Source organism: Cicer arietinum, chromosome 8, assembly GCF_000331145.2.
Source record: "Cicer arietinum cultivar CDC Frontier isolate Library 1 chromosome 8, Cicar.CDCFrontier_v2.0, whole genome shotgun sequence".
Classification (NCBI taxonomy): Eukaryota; Viridiplantae; Streptophyta; class Magnoliopsida; order Fabales; family Fabaceae; genus Cicer; species Cicer arietinum.
The window spans coordinates 5,077,586-5,096,569 of NC_021167.2; the positions used below are offsets into that span (position 1 = coordinate 5,077,586).

An 18,984-nucleotide genomic window follows, 5' to 3' on the forward strand; every position below is an offset into this window, starting at 1 on the left:
CTAGATCTCTGAGAGGTGGTGGTTCGAATCCACCTAGATCTGCAATAATTTCTAATTCGTTGAATTAACGACATAGTATTTTTCAATTATAATTATATATTTTGTCATCCATAACAACAAATGGACAAAGGAAACAAAAGAATTAGAGGGATGGTACATAATCTCCATCATATCCAGATGTGAGGCCTACAACACGGATTCTCACGGATTCTCTGTCTCTCTGTCTCTCTCTCTATTAAGGTATGACATAAGTTTCTTGATATCCTGGATGATACAACTAACATACGAGAAAGAGGCTTCTAAAAGAGAGATAAGGCATTCATAGAGTCTAGTTACAAGCCATTCATAGAGAGTAGCGAATAATTTCATGGATCCGAAGAAATAGAGAAACCATGTAAGAACACAAAAAGCTTATCCAAAATGTTGGAGAAACCAGTATTCCAGTGAAAAGCTGAATTGTAATTGTCGGACCTATAGTGAATAATGCCACCATAACTAGCAATTTCCAAGTTGTCCAAGCAAGCTACCACTATCCACATCATTAATGACATCATACTGGAGCTAATGCCATGTGACCACCGCTCAGCACATCGGCACCGCTCAGCACATCGGGCATGGGAGGTAGGAAATCACCTGAAGATTGTGTTTATGGGAACAATCACAATTACTTTGTAGAGGGGCTTGTGGTCATTGCCAAGAGAGTGAGAGTGAAACTAACTCGTTCAGTCCAGCAAACATTTGCAGAAGACGGGGAACTAGTAGCACCACCACATTCAAGCTTAGAAATAGATGAATATTATACCACTGAAAGAAATATCAGCAAACCTCAAATTCTAAGAAGTAGCACAATCGTGAATGCTACGAATGAAAGATTCCTTAGCTCCATGGCACCTCTGACTGACAGACAATAGAAGGGATAAGGCTCTGTGTTTTGAGAACCTTTGATATTTCAATTCCAATACCAAGAAACCAAAGGAAACTGATGAGTTATGCGTCATATAAACTAGTGATATCCCATTTTAGTCGAGTAAAAGCCATTAAGATTAGGTCGCCTAATAAATCCATCCTAAACAAACCAAACAGTTTTTGTGTGGGAGTAGGGGTGTTCATTGAACTATATTAGACCATTTTAATGTTTTAATTCAGTTGTTGAAAATTACTTCTAAATCAAGTTTAATATTGTTATGAATCAGTTTAAAATTAATTTATAAATATAAAATAGTTTAATATTTTTAATAAATTTTTAGTTAAATTAGTTTCGAAATATTTATTCTAAAAAAGAATTTTGAAATTCTTTTGGTTAATTTAAAATTTTTGTTGACAAAAATTATTTATTTATTTTTTCGATTTTTATGAGAAAAATTGAAATAATGTTTTTTAAAAAACATCAAAAAAATTTCTGGAAAAAATATTTTTGATTTTTTCTCAAAAGTTTTCCAAAAAAATGATTTATATTTTTTAAATTTTAAAATAATATCTAAGAATTTTTTCTTAATTAAGGATAAAAAACTTAGAATTGTTTAACTAATTTTTAAATTAAATTAAATTAATTGATTTATTATAAATATGTTGTTTAATTTATAAAATATTAAATAGTTTGATTTTTTTAATTTAACTAATCGATATAAATTAATTATATATTCTACGCATCTCTACCTAGGAGGTCGGTTTGAATGATCTTTGATGATAAGATTATGGACATGCATAACAAGCTATTTAAGATCCAATTGCCTTTTCCGATAAACATCCATCAACTTTAGGGCAATGTCATGGATGGCAACAAAAGGGACTAAGATGGGTTCAATATTCTAACCGGAAAAAAAAATCCATCGCACTCACTCTATAAATGTTACCACTCTTGCAGGCTTCCTTGACTTTGGTGATAATGTTCCGCAAAGCTAGATCACCTTACTTTTTGGGAATAGTATATGTGTCCCAAACCAACAAGATGAACACCACGGCGAGAGATCCATTTCCAGATTATATTCCTTATCACACAATCAAATATAAAAATAATATAATACATGTTTTTCAAAATTCAAAGTAATGGTTCCGAAATGACATCAATACACACAACCTGCAGTTACTCATCATAGGAGAAGATACACTACGCTAAAAATGACATTTAACAGCGCCCATTTTACAGCGCTTGCTAAACACAAGCGCTGTTGTAATTATATTTTAAAAATAATGGAACCTATTACAGCGCTTTTGATTCAAAGCGCTGTAAAACAAGCGTTGTAGTAGGTCATATAACGTTTGCGCATCACGTTATAAGGCTTTTACAGCGCTTGTCAAAAAAACGCTGTAAAAGGAAGCGCTTTCGCGTATCAATTAGCGCTTTTTTCACAAGCGCTGTAAAACACATGCGCTTTCATTGAATTTAACTACCTATTACAGCGCTTTTTTCACAAGCATTGTAAAACACATGCGCTTTCATTGAATTTAAATACCTATTACAGCGCTTTTTTCACAAGCGCTGTAAAACACATGCGCTTTCATTGAATTTAACTACCTATTACAGCGCTTTTTTCACAAGCGCTGTAAAATACATCTTTAAAATAATTATATACGTTGGAAACCCTCATATCCTCTACATCTTTCAAATAATTATATACGTTGGAAACCCTCATATCCTCTACATCTTTCAAATAATTATATACGTTGGAAACCCTCATATCCTCTACATCTTTCAAATAATTATATACGTTGGAAACCCTCATATCCTCTACATCTTTCAAATAATTATATACGTTGGGAACCCTAATATCCTCTACGTACTGTGCGGCCATCTACGTTGTCTAAGGTATTTTTTACACATGATCTGTTATGTTTTGAAATTGTCAAAAATTGTCAAAAACTCATACCACATGATCTGTTCTGTTTTGAAATTGTTAGTTGATATTGGTTTCTTTTTGAAACTTGTTGATATGTTTTGAAAGCTTATTATTTTTGTTACTGCATTTATATAGGTGGTATAATATGGATAGGAAATGGATTTCAGCCAATCGATTGTCAAAAGAGTATGAAATTGGAGTGAAGGAGTTTGTTGAGTTTGCAGTGAAGAATGCAAAAGATCCAAATAGAGTAGTTTGTCCTTGTTTAAAATGTTGTTTTGGAAAACGTGTTAGAGAAGATGAATTAGAAGGACATCTAGTATGTAATGGAATTGATCAAAGCTACACATGTTGGATAAGACATGGTGAGAAAAAAAAAGGAAACATTAATTTTGAGAATAGTTCGACATATGCTTCAACTGACTTCGATACAGATACATATGAGCCGGACCGAGTTGATGAGATTGCAAAAGCAGTTGAAGAAGATCTTCGAGATTGTCCTAAAATGTTTGAAAGTTTGTTGAGTGATGCAGAGAAAGAATTATATAATGGTTGTACTAAATTCACAAGACTGTCAGCGATATTAAAGTTGTACAACTTAAAAGCGAGTAATGGATGGTCTGATAAAAGCTTTACGGAATTATTAACACTCATAAAAGATATGTTGCCAGATGATAATGAACTTCCCAGTCGAACCTACGAGGCTAAACGGATTTTGTGTTCTATTGGAATGAGTTACGAAAGGATTCATGCGTGTCCTAACGATTGCATTTTATTTCGAAACGAATATGAACTACTTAAGGCGTGTCCGAAATGCAATGTCTCTCGATATAAGAAGAAAGAATCTACTCCAGCAAAAGTCGTGTGGTATTTTCCTATAATACCAAGATTTAGGCGCATGTATCGCAGTGAAGAAGATTCAAAACACTTGACATGGCATGCAGATGAAAGAATTAGAGATGGAATGTTTCGACACCCTGCAGATTCCCCACAATGGGCAAAAATTGATCACGAGTATCCTGAATTCGGGATAGAGTCAAGAAATCTAAGACTTGCACTTTCTACTGATGGAATGAATCCACATGGTCTTCAAAGCATCTCACATAGCACGTGGCCTGTGATTTTGGTAATATATAACCTACCTCCATGGTTATGTATGAAGCGTAAGTTTATGATGTTGTCTCTGTTAATTTCTGGACCCAAACAACCGGGGAATGATATCGACGTATACTTGACTCCTCTAATCGAAAATTTAAAAAGTATGTGGGAGACAGGTGTGGAAGTTTATGATGGGTATAAGAAAGAATGTTTCAATTTAAGGGTTATGTTGTTCGGCATAATTAATGATTTTCCAGCATATGGTAATTTATCAGGATATAGCATTAAAGGTCAGTGTGCATGTCCTATATGTGAAGAGAGTACAAATTGGATGCGGTTGAAACATTGTAAGAAGAATGTGTTTCTTGGACATCGTAGATTTTTACCTTATAGTCATCAGTATCGTGGGTGGAGAAATGCATTCAATGGAAAATCAGAGGAAGGTAAAGCTCCTTTAGCACCGACTGGATATCAAATACTTGAAAAAGTACAAGGTTTGACCAATAAATTTGGCAAACCTTTTGCGGGAGAGCTGGTGAAAACTGGGTGGAAGAAAAAGTCAATTTTCTTTGAATTGCCATATTGGAAGTCATTGTATGTAAGACATTTCCTCGATGTGATGCATATTGAAAAAAATGTATTTGAAAGTGTTATTGGTACGTTACTCAATGTTCCAGGAAAGTCTAAAGATGGCGTCAATGCAAGATTGGACTTGGTCGATATGGGAATAAGAAATGAACTGGCTCCAGTAAAGAAAGGAAATCGCACATATCTACCTCCAGCCGCTCATACTCTATCTAGAAAGGAAAAAATTGTTTTATGTAAATTTCTACACGAAGTTAAAGTTCCAGAAGGATACTCTTCGAACATTAAAAATTTGGTTTGTATGAAAGACCTCAAGTTAAAAGGTTTGAAGACCCATGATTGTCATATTATAATGGAGCATTTGCTACCAATAGGTATACGTTCCATTTTACCTGAAAAAGTTCGACTAGCCTTAACTAGATTATGTTTCTTCTTCAGGGAAATTTGTAGTAAAGTGATCGACCCTCAGAAATTACCGACATTGCAGAGGGAAATTGTTGTTACTTTGTGTGAGCTTGAAATGTATTTCCCACCATCGTTTTTTGATATAATGGTTCACCTTACTGTTCATCTGGTTAAGGAGACACAACTTTGTGGGCCAGCTTATATGAGATGGATGTATCCGATAGAACGATATATGAAAATATTAAAAGGGTACGTAAAAAGTAGAAGTCGACCAGAAGGTTGTATTGCTGAACGATACATTGTTGAAGAGGCTGCTGAATTTTGTACTGAATATCTGTCCAATGTTGAATCCATAGGGCTTCCCATGTCTCGTCATTCGGGAAGACTATCAGGAGAAGGGATAACTGGAAGGAGACTACTGACTATATCAAGGACAGAATGGGAGCAGGCACAATTGTATGTTCTGCACAATGATGATGAGGTTCAACCGTATGTTACAATACACATTGATCAGTTATCTCGTTTGAACATGAATAGGAATCAAAATTGGATAACTCGAGAGCACAATCGAAGTTTTGTAACATGGTTAAAAAATCACATAATGTCAAAATTTGATATAGACCCCGGATCAATTTCAAATAGATTGAGGTGGCTAGCAAATGGTCCGAGCTTACATGTCTTTTCTTACACTGGTTATGTTATTAACGGCTACACATTTTATACCAAAGAACAAGATGATCAGACCACTATGCAAAATAGTGGAGTCACTCTCGTAGCTGAAGCGATGCATGTCTCAAGTGCAAAAGACAAAAACCCAATATATGCAAATCTATCATATTTTGGGGTTATCGAGCGCATATGGGAGTTAGACTACACAATGTTTCGTGTTCCCATATTTGGTTGCAAGTGGGTCGATAATAATAATGGCGTTCGGATTGATGAGTCAGGATTCTTGCTTGTCGATTTTAATAGGGTGGGATACAAAGACGAGCCTTTTATTTTAGCGTCGCAAGCTCAACAAGTGTTTTATGTCACTGATCCTTCTAATGATAAATGGTCTGTTGTCCTATCGACCAATAAAATAAGTGATGATAACAATAATGATGAAGATGTTGGTAATGATCTTTTATTTGCAACATCACAACAACCACATGAAATTGATTCAACTGATGATGGTTTATATCTTAGAGATGATCATGATGAGGGAATTTGGATTAATCCATCGTTTCGTATTGTAAATGGACAAACAAATGTGAATGTCACCAGGAAAAGAAGAAGGGCATCTTAATGTATATATATGTTTAATTGTTTTATATAAGCTATGCATGTAATCTGAACTGTGTTATTGTAAATATGCATGTAATCTGAATTGAGTGTTTTATACTAAGTTCTGATTAATTTATTTTCTGATTAATTTATTTTCTGCTTATATTTAGCTTGATTTGAGTGTTTTATACCAAGTTCATGTAACAATGAGTGTTTTATATTTAGCTTGATTTACATGAACTGAACTGAATATAAATTAGTAATTTACATGAACTGAACTGAACTGAATAGAGAGATTCTCTTTTGCTCAGTATATATATATATATAGATTCTTCAGAATAGTCATTTCTAATAATTCATCATCTCCTAAAGTATTGTGATAAAGACAATGATAACAATATTTTTAATCCAATAAACAATGATAAAAATGTTTTTAATGTCATCCCAACCCAAATAAACCAAACACAAAAATAAAATAAAGAGACATTTTACAGCGCTTATCTTAAAAAGCGCTGTAAAAGATCCTTTTAAAAATAAAATAATGAGTGTTTTATACCTTTTACAGCGCTTTTCACACAAAGCGCTGTAAACGACTCTTTTGAAAGTGAGTAAAAAAGACATTTTACAGCGCTTGTTTGCCAAAGCGCTGTAAAATGGCTTTAAAAATAATATTCATCAGACACCTAATTTCTTCAAACACCTTGTACGCATCATGGGAATCCAAAAAACATCAGACACAAACTCATTTCTTCAAACACCTTGTACGCATCATGGGAATCCAAAAAACATCAGACACAAACCCATTTCTTCAAAAACCTTGTACGCATCATGGGAATCCAAAAAACATCAGACACAAACCCATTTCTTCAAAAACCTTGTACGCATCATGGGAATCCAAAAAACATCAGACACAAACCCATTTCTTCAAAAACCTTGTACGCATCATGGGAATCCAAAAAACATCAGACATTAACCCCATTTCTTCAAACACCTTGTACGCATCATGGGAATCCCCAAAAAGGGTGGAGATTGAATTGTGAAAGAGTAAGCTTTGATGTTTGTGAAGAAGATGCATAAAAGGAGAAGAGTTTGGTGAAGAGGAAGGGATTTTTGTGGTGACCAGTTACTACTATGTGGGTTTTGCATGCATGTTGAGCTTGTTTAAAAAATAACATAACATAACAAAACACAAAAACAATAAGGCATTTTACAGCGCTTATTTGGAAAAAGCGCTGTAAAAGAGCCTTTTAAAATTAACATAAAGAGACATTTTAGAGCGCTTATGTGGAAAAGCGCTGTAAAAGGCTTTAAAAAACATTCATATAACATAATAACACACGGAGGTCTTTTACAGCGCTTTTTGGGAAGAAGCGCTGTAAAAGAGCCTTTTAAAAATTTAACTAAAGAAGCATTTTAGAGCGCTTTACAAAAAAAAGCGCTGTAAAAGGCTTATAAAAGGCGCTGTAAAAGTGTTACGTATATATAACAGTTACCTCTTCAGTTTCCTCTTCATTACGTAAACTTCACTATCATCTCAACCTTCATTTCTTCTCTTCTTTTGCAAACCCTATCATCCCGTCCTTTACGAACCTTATTTCCACGATCATCTCCTTCATTTCGAACCTTATTTCCATCCAAGACCATCTCTCCCATTTCACACAATATATTTTCATTGAAATACGTAACCCTCATTACGTATTTCTTCAATATCCTATTTCTTTGAACCATATTTCTGTGAACTTTCTGCGTTCCCTCTTTTCTTTAGATTTCATCTTTCTTCGAACCATTATTCAGGTATTGATGTTATAAATTTTTTGTAATCATTAAAATGCATGTTGAGCTTTTTTAAGATATACTGATACATGTTGAGTTTGTTTATAATAATGCATGATGCATGTTGAGCTTGTTGATGTTATACTAAAGTGCATGTTGAACTTGTTGTAGTTAAATGGATACAAACAAAGATTTAGAAGTTCAAAATGAAGAAGTTGGCACCTCTAAGACTTACGAAAAAGAAGTCAAACATGGTGCAACTATCATGCAGAAAGTCATTAAAGCAAGGAGTAATGGCATTAAATTTGAGGTATACTATATATAATCTGTTTGCTGTGTGTTTTTTTTTTTTTTTTTTGGATTGTGGAGGGCATGTACTTCAGTTGACCCCAACAGCTCCATGTTTGTAAGCTACATTGGGGCTGTTGTTCGTCAAAATGTCCCAATAACAATAGACAACTGGAGAGATAAGGCGTTGAAGGATGCCAAAGATATCATCTGGAATGACATTCAAGTAAATATTTTGATCTACTCTTTTGTCATTTATAATTTTTTTTCTGTAAAATACATTACTTATAATTGTTTTCATTGCAGACCACTTTTGTTCTTGATGAGGAACGAAAGTCATATGTTTTGAGAGTTGCTGGGAAAATCCATCGTGGATTTAGATCCCATCTCTCAAATTTCTATCTAAAAGATAGAGAAGGAAACACAAATGCTGAACCTCCAAAGATATATCAACATTATATATCAAAGGATGAATGGAGTGCATTTGTTTCCAAACGTTCTGACCCGGCGTTTGTCGTAAGTTATTAATTTATTAGCATTTGTGTTTTATTATTCATATTCGTAGCGTATTTTAAATTTTTACACAATTGCTATTTTTTTTTTATATAGAATATTAGTAAGGCAAATCGCGAACGGGCAAGCAACCCAAAACACCCATACAAGAAATCACGTATGGGATATGCACGCCTTGAACAACAAATTGTAAGTAATTAAACATCACTTTTATATAATGAAGTAATTTGTATTATAAACTATAGTGTGTAACTAATTTGTATTATTTTGTTTATGATTTTAACGAATAGAGAAAAGACACCCAAGCCGATCAACCCTTGGGTCGTCATATCTTATGGAAGGAAGCGCGTGTTAACAAAGATGGAGTGGTTGATAATGAAAATGTCAAGAAAGTTGTAGAACTTTGTGTAAGTATATTATCACTTTAATATTTTTTAATATTGTATTTTAAAAATGCTATTGAACTTATCTTTTTAATGTTACATGTATTTTAGGAAACTATTGAACAAAGTTCTGAAACTCAAGAGGGCAACAAGGATACGTGCAGGGACATTCTTGGGAAAGTGTTTAATGTCCCTGAGTATTCCGGTCGAGTGAGGGGGAAAAGATTTGGCGTAACTTCCAAAAGCTTTTTTCCTCAAGAGAAGCGCCAAAAACCTTCCAACAAGGAAGTATTAGAGAAACTCAGAATCCTATCGGAGCAAGTGGCATTCTTGGTGAATACGAATAAAGACAAGCAACTTCCGGTTCAGCTCCAACCTGAAATACAAATGGAGAGTGAAACCGGGAGTTGCAACGTCGGTTTGAAGAGTATTCCCGAGGTAATTAATTACTTACTACTTACTTGCTTATGTAATTACTTATGTATTAAACAAACTTATATATTAACTGTACTTATGTTTTAACTATTGATGTAGGGTGTCACTACATGTGTCCTATACTTGTCCTCGCCTACTCAACGGAAGGTGGGAAAAGGAATATTGTACAATACTTGGGGAGAAGTATTGCACAATATTCCGACCCCCGCGGGCCATGTCAAAGTATCGCCTACGGTTGCTTTCGAACCAACTGCACCGTTGCCCATACCGGACAACGATGGAGATATGAAGTTCTTAAGCGACGCTATTGGCAGTTACGTGGCATGGCCCACACACCTTGTTGCCCTCCAAAAAAAGATTCCCAAGGACAAATCAGTTACATCTCCCGAAAAGGTTTGTCACATTTATTGCCTAAGGTTTTTCATTTTTTCAGATTCAATAAACTAACATTTTACCTCATTTTTGTAGGTCCAAATAAATAAACCACCCCTACAGCCAAAAAAAGGCAGCAAACCTCAAAAATTGGAGGTTAATAGGGCTGCCAAACTACAAAGGCTGGAGGGTAATAAAGCTGCCAAACTTGCAGCAACAAAAAATCTGGATCGGGGAAAATCGGTCGCTGCTGCTGCTGCTCCTAATAAAAGTCAGCCACGCCTTGGTAAATACGGGGCGTGTCTTGACATCCAAATAAAAAGGAACATGGGCAGCAGCAACGATTCGCCCATCGTACAAATGAATAAAGACATCTTTGGAGATGAGTATATTGAATACCTCGAAAAGGAGCAAATGTACGAACTTCTCGAACATAAGGAGCTGAGTGCTACTGTAATCAGCTTGTACATAAGGTAAAAAATACTTTTAATTGCATTTATTTGTAATTAATTAAATGTATTGGTAATTAATCTAGTTTAAAATTTTCATTGAAGGTTTTTGTACGAGAAGGTCGTGTGCACGAGGAAACTGTCAAATAAATACTCATTCTTGTCTCCACATAAGATGTCGATGTGGAAACTCGATCCAGAGAATGTAAAAAACTACATTGTAGATATGTTTTTAAGAAATAAAGAAAGTGATAAATTGTTCTTGGCACCATATAATTCAGGGTACGTAATTTTATCTTTTTTAATTGATGAGAATTTAATTTATTAGTTGTCTATAAACAAAATTGCTTAACCAATTTTTTGTTGTTGTAGGGCACATTGGGTGCTATTTGCAATCAATGCGGTCTCTGAAGTGATATACTATTTGGATCCCGTGCACGGCGATTACACCAATCACCCCAGAATAAAGAATATGCTCGACACGTAAGTAATATTCATTTATTTCTTATATATATATATATATATATATAAATATATATATGTAAGAAATAAATGAATATTACTTACGTGTCGAGCATATTCTTTATTCCGGGGTGATTGGTGTAATCGCCGTGCACGGGATCCAAATAGTATATCACTTCAGAGACCGCATTGATTGCAAATAGCACCCAATGTGCCCTACAACAACAAAAAATTGGTTAAGCAATTTTGTTTATAGACAACTAATAAATTAAATTCTCATCAATTAAAAAAGATAAAATTACGTACCCTGAATTATATGGTGCCAAGAACAATTTATCACTTTCTTTATTTCTTAAAAACATATCTACAATGTAGTGTTTTACATTGTCTGGATCGAGTTTGAACATCGACATCTTATGCGGAGACAAGAATGAGTATTTATTTGACAGTTTCCTCGTGCACACGACCTTCTCGTACAAAAACCTTCAATGAAAATTTTAAACTAGATTAATTACCAATACATTTAATTAATTACAAATAAATGCAATTAAAAGTATTTTTTACCTTATGTACAAGCTGATTACAGTAACACTCAGCTCCTTATGTTCGAGAAGATCGTACATTTGCTCCTTTTCGAGGTATTCAATATACTCATCTCCAAAGATGTCTTGATTCAACACACACATTTTACAGCGCTTTTTTTAAAAAGCGCTGTAAAATGTTGTTCTAAAGCGCTTTAATGGTGCACCTTTTACAGCGCTTTCGTGAGAAAGCGCTGTAATATGTACAAGAAAAGCGCTGTAAAATGCAGACCCATAATATGAAATTATGGGTGGGCATTTTACAGCGCTTTTTTGAGAAAGCGCTGTAAAATGCAGACCCATAATATGAAATTATGGGTGGGCATTTTACAGCGCTTTTTTGAGGAAGCGTTGTAATATGCACACCCATATATGAAATTATGGGTGGGCATATTACAGCGCTTCTTCGAGAAAGCGCTGTAATATGTACGCCCATATATGAAATTATGGGTGGGCATTTTACAGCGCTTTTTTGAGAAAGCGCTGTAATATGCACACCCATATATGAAATTATGGGTGGGCATATTACAGCGCTTTTGTGAGAAAGCGCTGTAATATGCCCACCCATATATGAAATTATGGTTGGGCATATTACAACGCTTGCTTGAGAAAGCGCTGTAATATGCACACCCATAACTCATATAATGGGGTGCATATTACAACGCTTTTTGTGAAGAAGCGCTGTAAAATGTGCATAACAAGCGCGCGTTGTATTTACATGTTTTATAGCGCTTTTTTAAAAGCGCTGTTGTATCATTTACAGCGCTCGTTTCCACAGCGCTTATTTTTTTGAAAAAGCGCTGTAAATGGCTTAAAAAAAGCGCTGTAAAATGCGTTTTTTCGCGTAGTGATATGTCTTTACAAACAAATATTTATAAAGGTATTATATCAAATAAGGTTGTAAATTTACAAGTCACAGCAACACTACATCATGTAATGAGCTGGTTAATGATTTCTTTTATCACCTTCAAATTTATTAACATGGTTCAAAGATGGATTAACAATGTATCATAATTTATGGACGAGTACACATATAGTACATATGTTACTCGGTAAACAATCAAGTTTAAAAACTCCCAACATGTTTTTTTAATATAAAAAATAATCTTGCAATTTAAAAATCACTTTATAAAAATGAACTAAAAGAAATTACTATTTCATTTTATGAGAAACTCTTAAAATATAAGAGATGAGGTAGTACTAAATAAGATAAGATAATAACATTTGTCATTTATAAAACTATTTCGACGAATATCAATATTATTAGACTATTTTAATTTTCCAAGTCTGATTTACTTACATTCCATCTCATCACGAAAGGAAAAATAACAACATTTGTAAAAAAAAAAAAACAAGAAGAAAACAAATAGATCTTGTAATTTTCTTAACTGAAATTACCGTTCAATCCATCAATCATAAAAATGTTAACATAAATTTACATAAAATAAAAATGAATAAAGAGAACAACTTAATTACAAACCCAATCATGAAAGGTTCAACACAAAACCAGAAAAATCTAAAAACAAAAAAATAAATCAATCACCACCCTTGAATTGGCCAACGTTTATGTGGATCTGGAAGCCAAGAAGAGCGTTTCTTCTCTTTCTTCGCCTTAATCTCGTGCTCTTCGTGCGGAGTTGAAATTCTCGTGAAAGTTAAAACCTTACTTAGAAACCTCGTACCCTTTTGATTCGTCTTGTTTTTTTTGTATTCTTCGTTTAGCCTCATGGATTGTGAGAGTCTTTCATAGGCAGCAAATTGTGAAGTCACAGATTCGGATGAAAGTAATATTCGTTCTGACTTCGACAACCTAAAGCTTCTTCTAAACTCCATCAACTTCAATTTGAGAGAAACAACAAAGATAATTATGGAACAAGTACAAGGATATATATGTTTGGTTGAAAAAGCTGCTTCTATTGGTTGGAAATTAAATGTTAACGACATTTTATTTATTTATCATATGGCTACATTACATATATATTCGATTACCAAGCAGCCGACGGTCAACTCATATAAAATAACTATTTTTTTATGGTTATTAAAAAACTTAATTAAGTATAATTAAATTTTATTAAATTTTTCTTTTGAATATCAAATATTCAATTATTGATATTAAATCATTTTTTTATTAAAGTAAAAAGATATAAAAAATATTAGTATTAAATGAATTTAGAGTAGTTCATTTTTAATTATAATGATTAAGATTTGATATCAATTTTTTGTTTATTATAATCACAAGAGGGAGTAAGTGTTATTTGGGTACTAATCAAGGAGTTGAAAAAAATAAATAAAATAAAACTTATGTTTAGTGTGTTGAATACATTATCTTTAAGACAATTCTCATTTGATTTATTAATAAATGTACTTGATAATATTTTCTATTATTTAATAAATGTGTCGTAGGTGGAATTTTAGCTTAATGATGTTAAATCATTCGTGGAGGGGTTGATTGAGATTTGAGAGTGACTTAAGTATTTGCAAAAGCCTATTTAAAAAATTATATATGCAAAAGCATAGTATATTTGGAAGTATATGCAAAATTATCTACTTGTTTATTTAAAAATAAAATTATTTACATGTTTTTCTTTTGTTTACAAATGCTTGACTTTTCTCCGCGTTTCAGAATTCAATGGTCAAAAAGACCTTGCGAGGCAAGACAAGGAAGATTGCTTGAGCCTTGAGGTAGTAGCAACCTGGCCTTAAGAACTTCTAGATAATATTTAAAAGTTTATGTTTCTTGTAGACGGTGGTAGTAATAATAACTAACGAAAGGGTAATCAAATACGTTTTATGATACAAAATGAGACAAATACAAACTTTGTGATTGGTAGTTTGGTACTACTACTAACTAATTATTGATACCTCACGATCAATTAGTGTATGTTTAGTTAGTTTTGACAAAAAATTATTTTAAACAATTTATTTTAATAAAAAATGAGTTAAATATAAAATGATTTATATTTGAATATATTTATAGGGAAAAATGGAACAAAGAATTTAAATATAAAAAATAACATTTAAATTCCTAATGTACAAATCATAATTTCAAATAAAAATTAATTCTACAAAAAAAATTAAATATATCAAAATCAATTTTACACCTTAAATCAATTGACTCCTCTAAAAATAAAAACAAACATACACTTAATATATGTTTGGTTTCACAATCTGATTGCATTTTTTGAATCCCACCACCAAACCAAACATGCAATAGTGTATGTTGGAAGACCATCCAAATCACGGTGGATGAGAAACAAGTTATTGAAGTTTTTTAAAATCATGGTGGAAGATGTCTAAACTCAAGAAAACATCAAAACAGGGTGGATCAAAAACTTCTAAAAATTATGGTAGAATAGGTGTTAACTCAATATTAGTTGTTCATCTATCAATCAAACACACCCTTATGCTTCTTATGCACCTGACCACAGGTTTTGATTGAGATGATTTTTAAAACTTAAGCCAACATTACATTGAAAATAGACACATTCAAAATTGATATTATCATTACTGAAGTTTTTATCCTCCTTAAATTCTAAACAATATACCATGGTTGTTAGGAATAGTCAATTCAAATATATTTATTCTCAAATATATGTTCGAATTAATCATTCACAAGATGTATCTTACAACATAGATGAAGATTAGGGAAGATCATGTCTTATCATTAGCGGCACAAACAAACAAGGACCAACAATCTAAGACCGCTGATGCAGCCAATGCTAACAAACTAGTCACACCAAAAATAGTTGTTTTGAAATTGTGAGGGTATCCGAACGCGTGGGATCACAGCTAATCCCCACTAAAGAGGAATTCAAAGAAAGCCCCCACCAATTGTTGAAACAAAGACATGATTATGCCGGTGAACAAAACAAACCTTGGCACTTAGTAGCAGCTAAAAGACCCTTTTTTTATGTCTACACATATTTCTTTTCTTAAATGCAAAATATTTATTTAAATGAAATGGGCACAAGTGATGTCCTAACAATATTCCATATTGTCAACTTTAAAACTTTAATATCTACACTTATTTCTAATAATGCATAGTTAATTCTGGTGCTAGCGATAAATTTGTATTTGTTTCATTTTAGAATTGTCCATCGAAATTTTGCAAAAGATACACTCCAGAATTTTTGCAAAATTACAATAATTTACTGTGATTTTGTCAATCTCACCGTCGAACCATCCATTTGATTGTAGACAAATTTCAACCCTTAACCAATATTTGCAAAAACTTGTTTCCAAGGCCTATGGTGCCTCAACCTCTGTTCATGAGGAGTGCTCCTTGGGCATTGATGATATTTTTGTTGTTTCATCTTTCAATCTTAATGTTTTATTAGTTTTTCAAATAGTGCCTTATTCTGTGTTGGAAGCTTTTAGCCAGAAATCTACGTTTATACTACAAGAAAACATTAAAATGTCATAGTTGAACCTCTACAAAATGCTAAAGCATTTTTTATTCCTTTCCACCAAAAATTTAAAAGCTTGGCATGAACTTTGAATATGACGGTGAGTTAATCCACAGACAGCTAAAATATACATGCATATCTGTAGTTAAAGACACAAACATATGACACAATGATTTCTAACTTAATTTACTTACATAGTTACCGCTCGCTAAACAAACCTATGAAAATCGAAGAACTAAAGACACAATGATTACTTTTTATTGACTTCATTGGCCACTAATGGCTTCACAACAGTTCCTGGGCAGGTATATGTGCTTGTTCACAGTTCATTGGAGTAGAGACACTCATCCACAAGCTGGCGCAGGTTTGGATTCTCTAAGGCGGCGGCGATTCTTTCTTTATCATTTAATTGCTTATTGACTGCATGCAAATATTATTACAAGTTCATGTTGCAGGAAGATAGGCATATAAAGGAAACTGTAGTTTCTCATTTAATTGCTTATTGACTGCAGTGTGGCTAAGCATAGTTGTTTTAAGTGAGAGTAGGGTCATATAAAATTTTAATGTTTGTTTGAGAAATTAGATGGAGTCTCCCCTGATGTTGAATGCAGAAAAAAGAAGGGAAAAATGTTGCAAAAAAGGAATTAGATGGAGCTTCGATGTTATTGTTTTATCAAACTTGAATTTTTTTAACATTACCTGATTCTTCAGAGGCATGAGATCCTGGAGACACTTTAATGTCCACCTGCCGAGAAGAATTTGAGTAACATATGAGATAACAACTAGAGAGAAGACAATTATACTATGATATTAGCAGTGTGGAAATGAAATTTCAGCATTGAGAATTGCGATTTAAGAAGAAAATAGAGTTTGTACAGGCGATAAGGGATTCAAGAGATGCGGTTAAGAGAAGGACACATACAACTTGCAAATTCAAATGATTGAGATTATAAATAGGCACACCAAATACAGGGGAATAATATCAAACCATGTGAACATAGGGGAACATTGTAATCTAGAAGTGAAGATAGAAAGCTACTCAAGAATAACCAAGTGATTAAGTGTATCTTTAGAACATTGTATCTTTAGTATATAAATAAAATAAACATTTGATCATATTCCTATATGTAATAATCTATTACAAATTACAAGAAAAAAACAGAGGAGGATTTGAAATACTAGATCTAAAAACATATCTCTCTGGCACCCGCGGCAAGTACTCTATGGTTTATGACATAGAGATTACATGAATGAGTCATAAAATTCAGCCTATTAGAAATACACTGTGTACCATAGCTGACCATTCTCTGGTTTTATGGGCACCAAGTTGCTCATTTGAATAATAAACTAATAAATTTAGAAAATCATACCCTTTGTTTTCAGTTCTTAATGTTTCCCCTATTCTTTCTCTTTATCTCATTTCATCAAAATTTAAATTTAAATTTACAGAACATTTAGTATGAAGTTTACTTCTGTTCATGAAGAAACAAACTCTTTTCCTACTGTATAAATGCTTTAGTTAAAAAACTCTATCCCTTACAAGTCCTGTACTGCTCCACTCTTAAAATAAATTAGTTTTCACATTAGAAATTGATGTATAACTCCTGCACAAACTCAATCTCCACAAGTATTTGTTGTTTTGAAGGTCCAAATCAGACAAACCAATTTCCATATCACGGGCCTATTTAGATCAACTTATGTGAGCTTATCTACTTACATAAGCCCTTTTGAGTGACATGTCCACAAACTATTTTCAGCTTATTTCCATAAGCTCTTCGGGTTATGAAAATAGTTTGATTTATTTTATCTTTGGCTATAAAAATATCTTTATACATAAACATATGATAATTTTTTTTGTTATAAGTGCTTAATTAAGTTCATCAAAACATGACCAAGAAATGTATGAGATTAATGTGCAAATTACATCATTAAAACATAGTAGTAAAAATGTAAAAGGCAGTCAATGGACAAAGACAAGAAACAAAAGAAAACAAACACAATATATTCATCTATCCATCCATCCATTCACAACACAATACATATAGTCATAATTAGCAAGAGGGTTGAGAGGGAACAAACTTTGTAATGAGGAGGGAAGTAGTGCTTTAGCTTAACTCTCAAACAAAGACCAATCACAGTAGCCATACTACAGTGTCGCACAGTTGGAGTAAACGTTATCCTAAGCAAAATTACGAACAAATTCAGAATCAATTAAATTACACTTTTGCTATTTTCACCGCTGTTTTTTCCAGTCACGCCCAAATATATAACCTATGTAAACTCAGTTCATGTTCAAGTATGTGATAAATTAGTTTACGTCGATGGAAAAAACAGCTGTGAAACTAGCACCAATGATTAAATTAATACTTTCAATAAAATCCCAAAACGAAAGAAAGATTAAAAGTTAAAATTAAAACTCACAGAATCAGACCCAATTTATCATCAACAGTAATTGATTCCTCCGATAGAACACTGAGCTGTTCCAAAGAATAAGGATGTTCGGGATCCCTAATATCCCTCACAAAATTTACCAAATAAAAGTCAAGGATACAAAAACAGTTGCATTCATTTCAAATTTCAACAAGTAAACTGAGAGAAAATATATATAACACAAATGAAGAGAAATTAATAAAGCAAAATAATATTGAAAAGAAGGATATCATAAATATCGAGGGGATCAATAACATTATCGGTGTGAGGTTCTTCGGAGCGAACGATTCTCTCTTTCTTGGCGTGAACTACGGGATTGGCATTGATTAAACCCAGCGTCATCGCTTTCAAAAGTCACAGGTGGATTATCTTCTCTGTTTCAACTTCACTCTGGTGATGGATGAAAGATGCGATGATGATGTTGTTCGGAATCGGTCACCATAATTTCTCTTGGTTGGTCTACTTATACATATTTCTTTATTCACTTCAATCTTGGTTGCAAAACTTACCCATTTATTTTAATTCACAAGTTATTTACATTTATATTTATAGTAAAAGGGAAAAGTGAATATATAGTATTTATAGAAGGATATTGAATATATAAAAGGTTTAAATAATTATATTAAGTACAAATATATATATATATATATATATATATATATATATATATATTTTTTTTTTTTGTGTTTTTTTTTTCTCTT

The 18,984-nt window shown here is 32.9% G+C and overlaps 3 protein-coding genes across 4 annotated transcripts; 2 read left to right on the plus strand and 1 right to left on the minus strand.

The window, feature by feature from the left end:
- Nucleotides 1–2,733: 2,733 nt before the first annotated feature.
- Nucleotides 2,734–8,351, plus strand: LOC140919018 (uncharacterized). Its single transcript, XM_073364330.1, has 3 exons — nt 2,734–2,806; nt 2,973–3,986; nt 8,348–8,351. Exons 2-3 carry the CDS (start codon nt 2,983–2,985, stop codon nt 8,349–8,351), a joined length of 1,008 nt encoding a protein of 335 aa, XP_073220431.1. The 5' UTR covers nt 2,734–2,806; nt 2,973–2,982.
- A 516-nt stretch (nt 8,352–8,867) lies between these two features.
- LOC140919122 (uncharacterized) lies at nt 8,868–10,874 on the plus strand. The gene is made up of 6 exons (XM_073364644.1): nt 8,868–8,954; nt 9,056–9,172; nt 9,260–9,586; nt 9,683–9,976; nt 10,052–10,428; nt 10,510–10,874. The coding sequence occupies exons 1-6, from the start codon at nt 8,925–8,927 to the stop codon at nt 10,730–10,732; spliced, it is 1,368 nt and encodes a 455-aa protein (XP_073220745.1). The 5' UTR covers nt 8,868–8,924; the 3' UTR covers nt 10,733–10,874.
- Nucleotides 10,875–15,870: 4,996 nt separating this feature from the next.
- LOC101500916 (protein AE7-like 1) lies at nt 15,871–18,766 on the minus strand. 2 transcript variants are annotated; one of them, XM_073364539.1, is made up of 5 exons: nt 18,512–18,761; nt 18,275–18,378; nt 17,933–18,032; nt 16,553–16,598; nt 15,871–16,273 (listed from the first exon to the last, which is right to left on the minus strand). In XM_073364539.1, the coding sequence occupies exons 1-5, from the start codon at nt 18,623–18,625 to the stop codon at nt 16,173–16,175; spliced, it is 465 nt and encodes a 154-aa protein (XP_073220640.1). In that variant the 5' UTR covers nt 18,626–18,761; the 3' UTR covers nt 15,871–16,172. The 2 variants fall into 2 exon arrangements, with proteins under 2 accessions (XP_073220640.1, XP_073220641.1); XM_073364540.1 differs by lacking the exon at nt 15,871–16,273 and adding an exon at nt 16,280–16,359 and having other exon boundaries at nt 18,512–18,766.
- Between the last annotated feature and the right edge of the window lie 218 nt (nt 18,767–18,984).

Bases quoted from the DNA above. Each gene is read 5' to 3' on its own strand.
- LOC140919018 (XM_073364330.1), top strand. From the start codon at position 2,983: ATGGATAGGAAATGGATTTCAGCCAATCGATTGTCAAAAGAGTATGAA.
- LOC140919122 (XM_073364644.1), top strand. From the start codon at position 8,925: ATGGGATATGCACGCCTTGAACAACAAATT. The intron at 9,587-9,682 runs GTAATTAATTAC...CTATTGATGTAG, and splicing joins GTTTGAAGAGTATTCCCGAG to GGTGTCACTACATGTGTCCT. The intron at 10,429-10,509 runs GTAAAAAATACT...TTTTCATTGAAG, and splicing joins GTAATCAGCTTGTACATAAG to GTTTTTGTACGAGAAGGTCG.
- LOC101500916 (XM_073364539.1), bottom strand. From the start codon at position 18,625: ATGACGCTGGGTTTAATCAATGCCAATCCCGTAGTTCACGCCAAGAAA. The intron at 18,379-18,511 runs ATCCTTCTTTTC...TATTTGGTAAAT, and splicing joins ATCCCCTCGATATTTATGAT to TTTGTGAGGGATATTAGGGA. The intron at 18,033-18,274 runs GTGAGTTTTAAT...AATTTTGCTTAG, and splicing joins GATAAATTGGGTCTGATTCT to GATAACGTTTACTCCAACTG.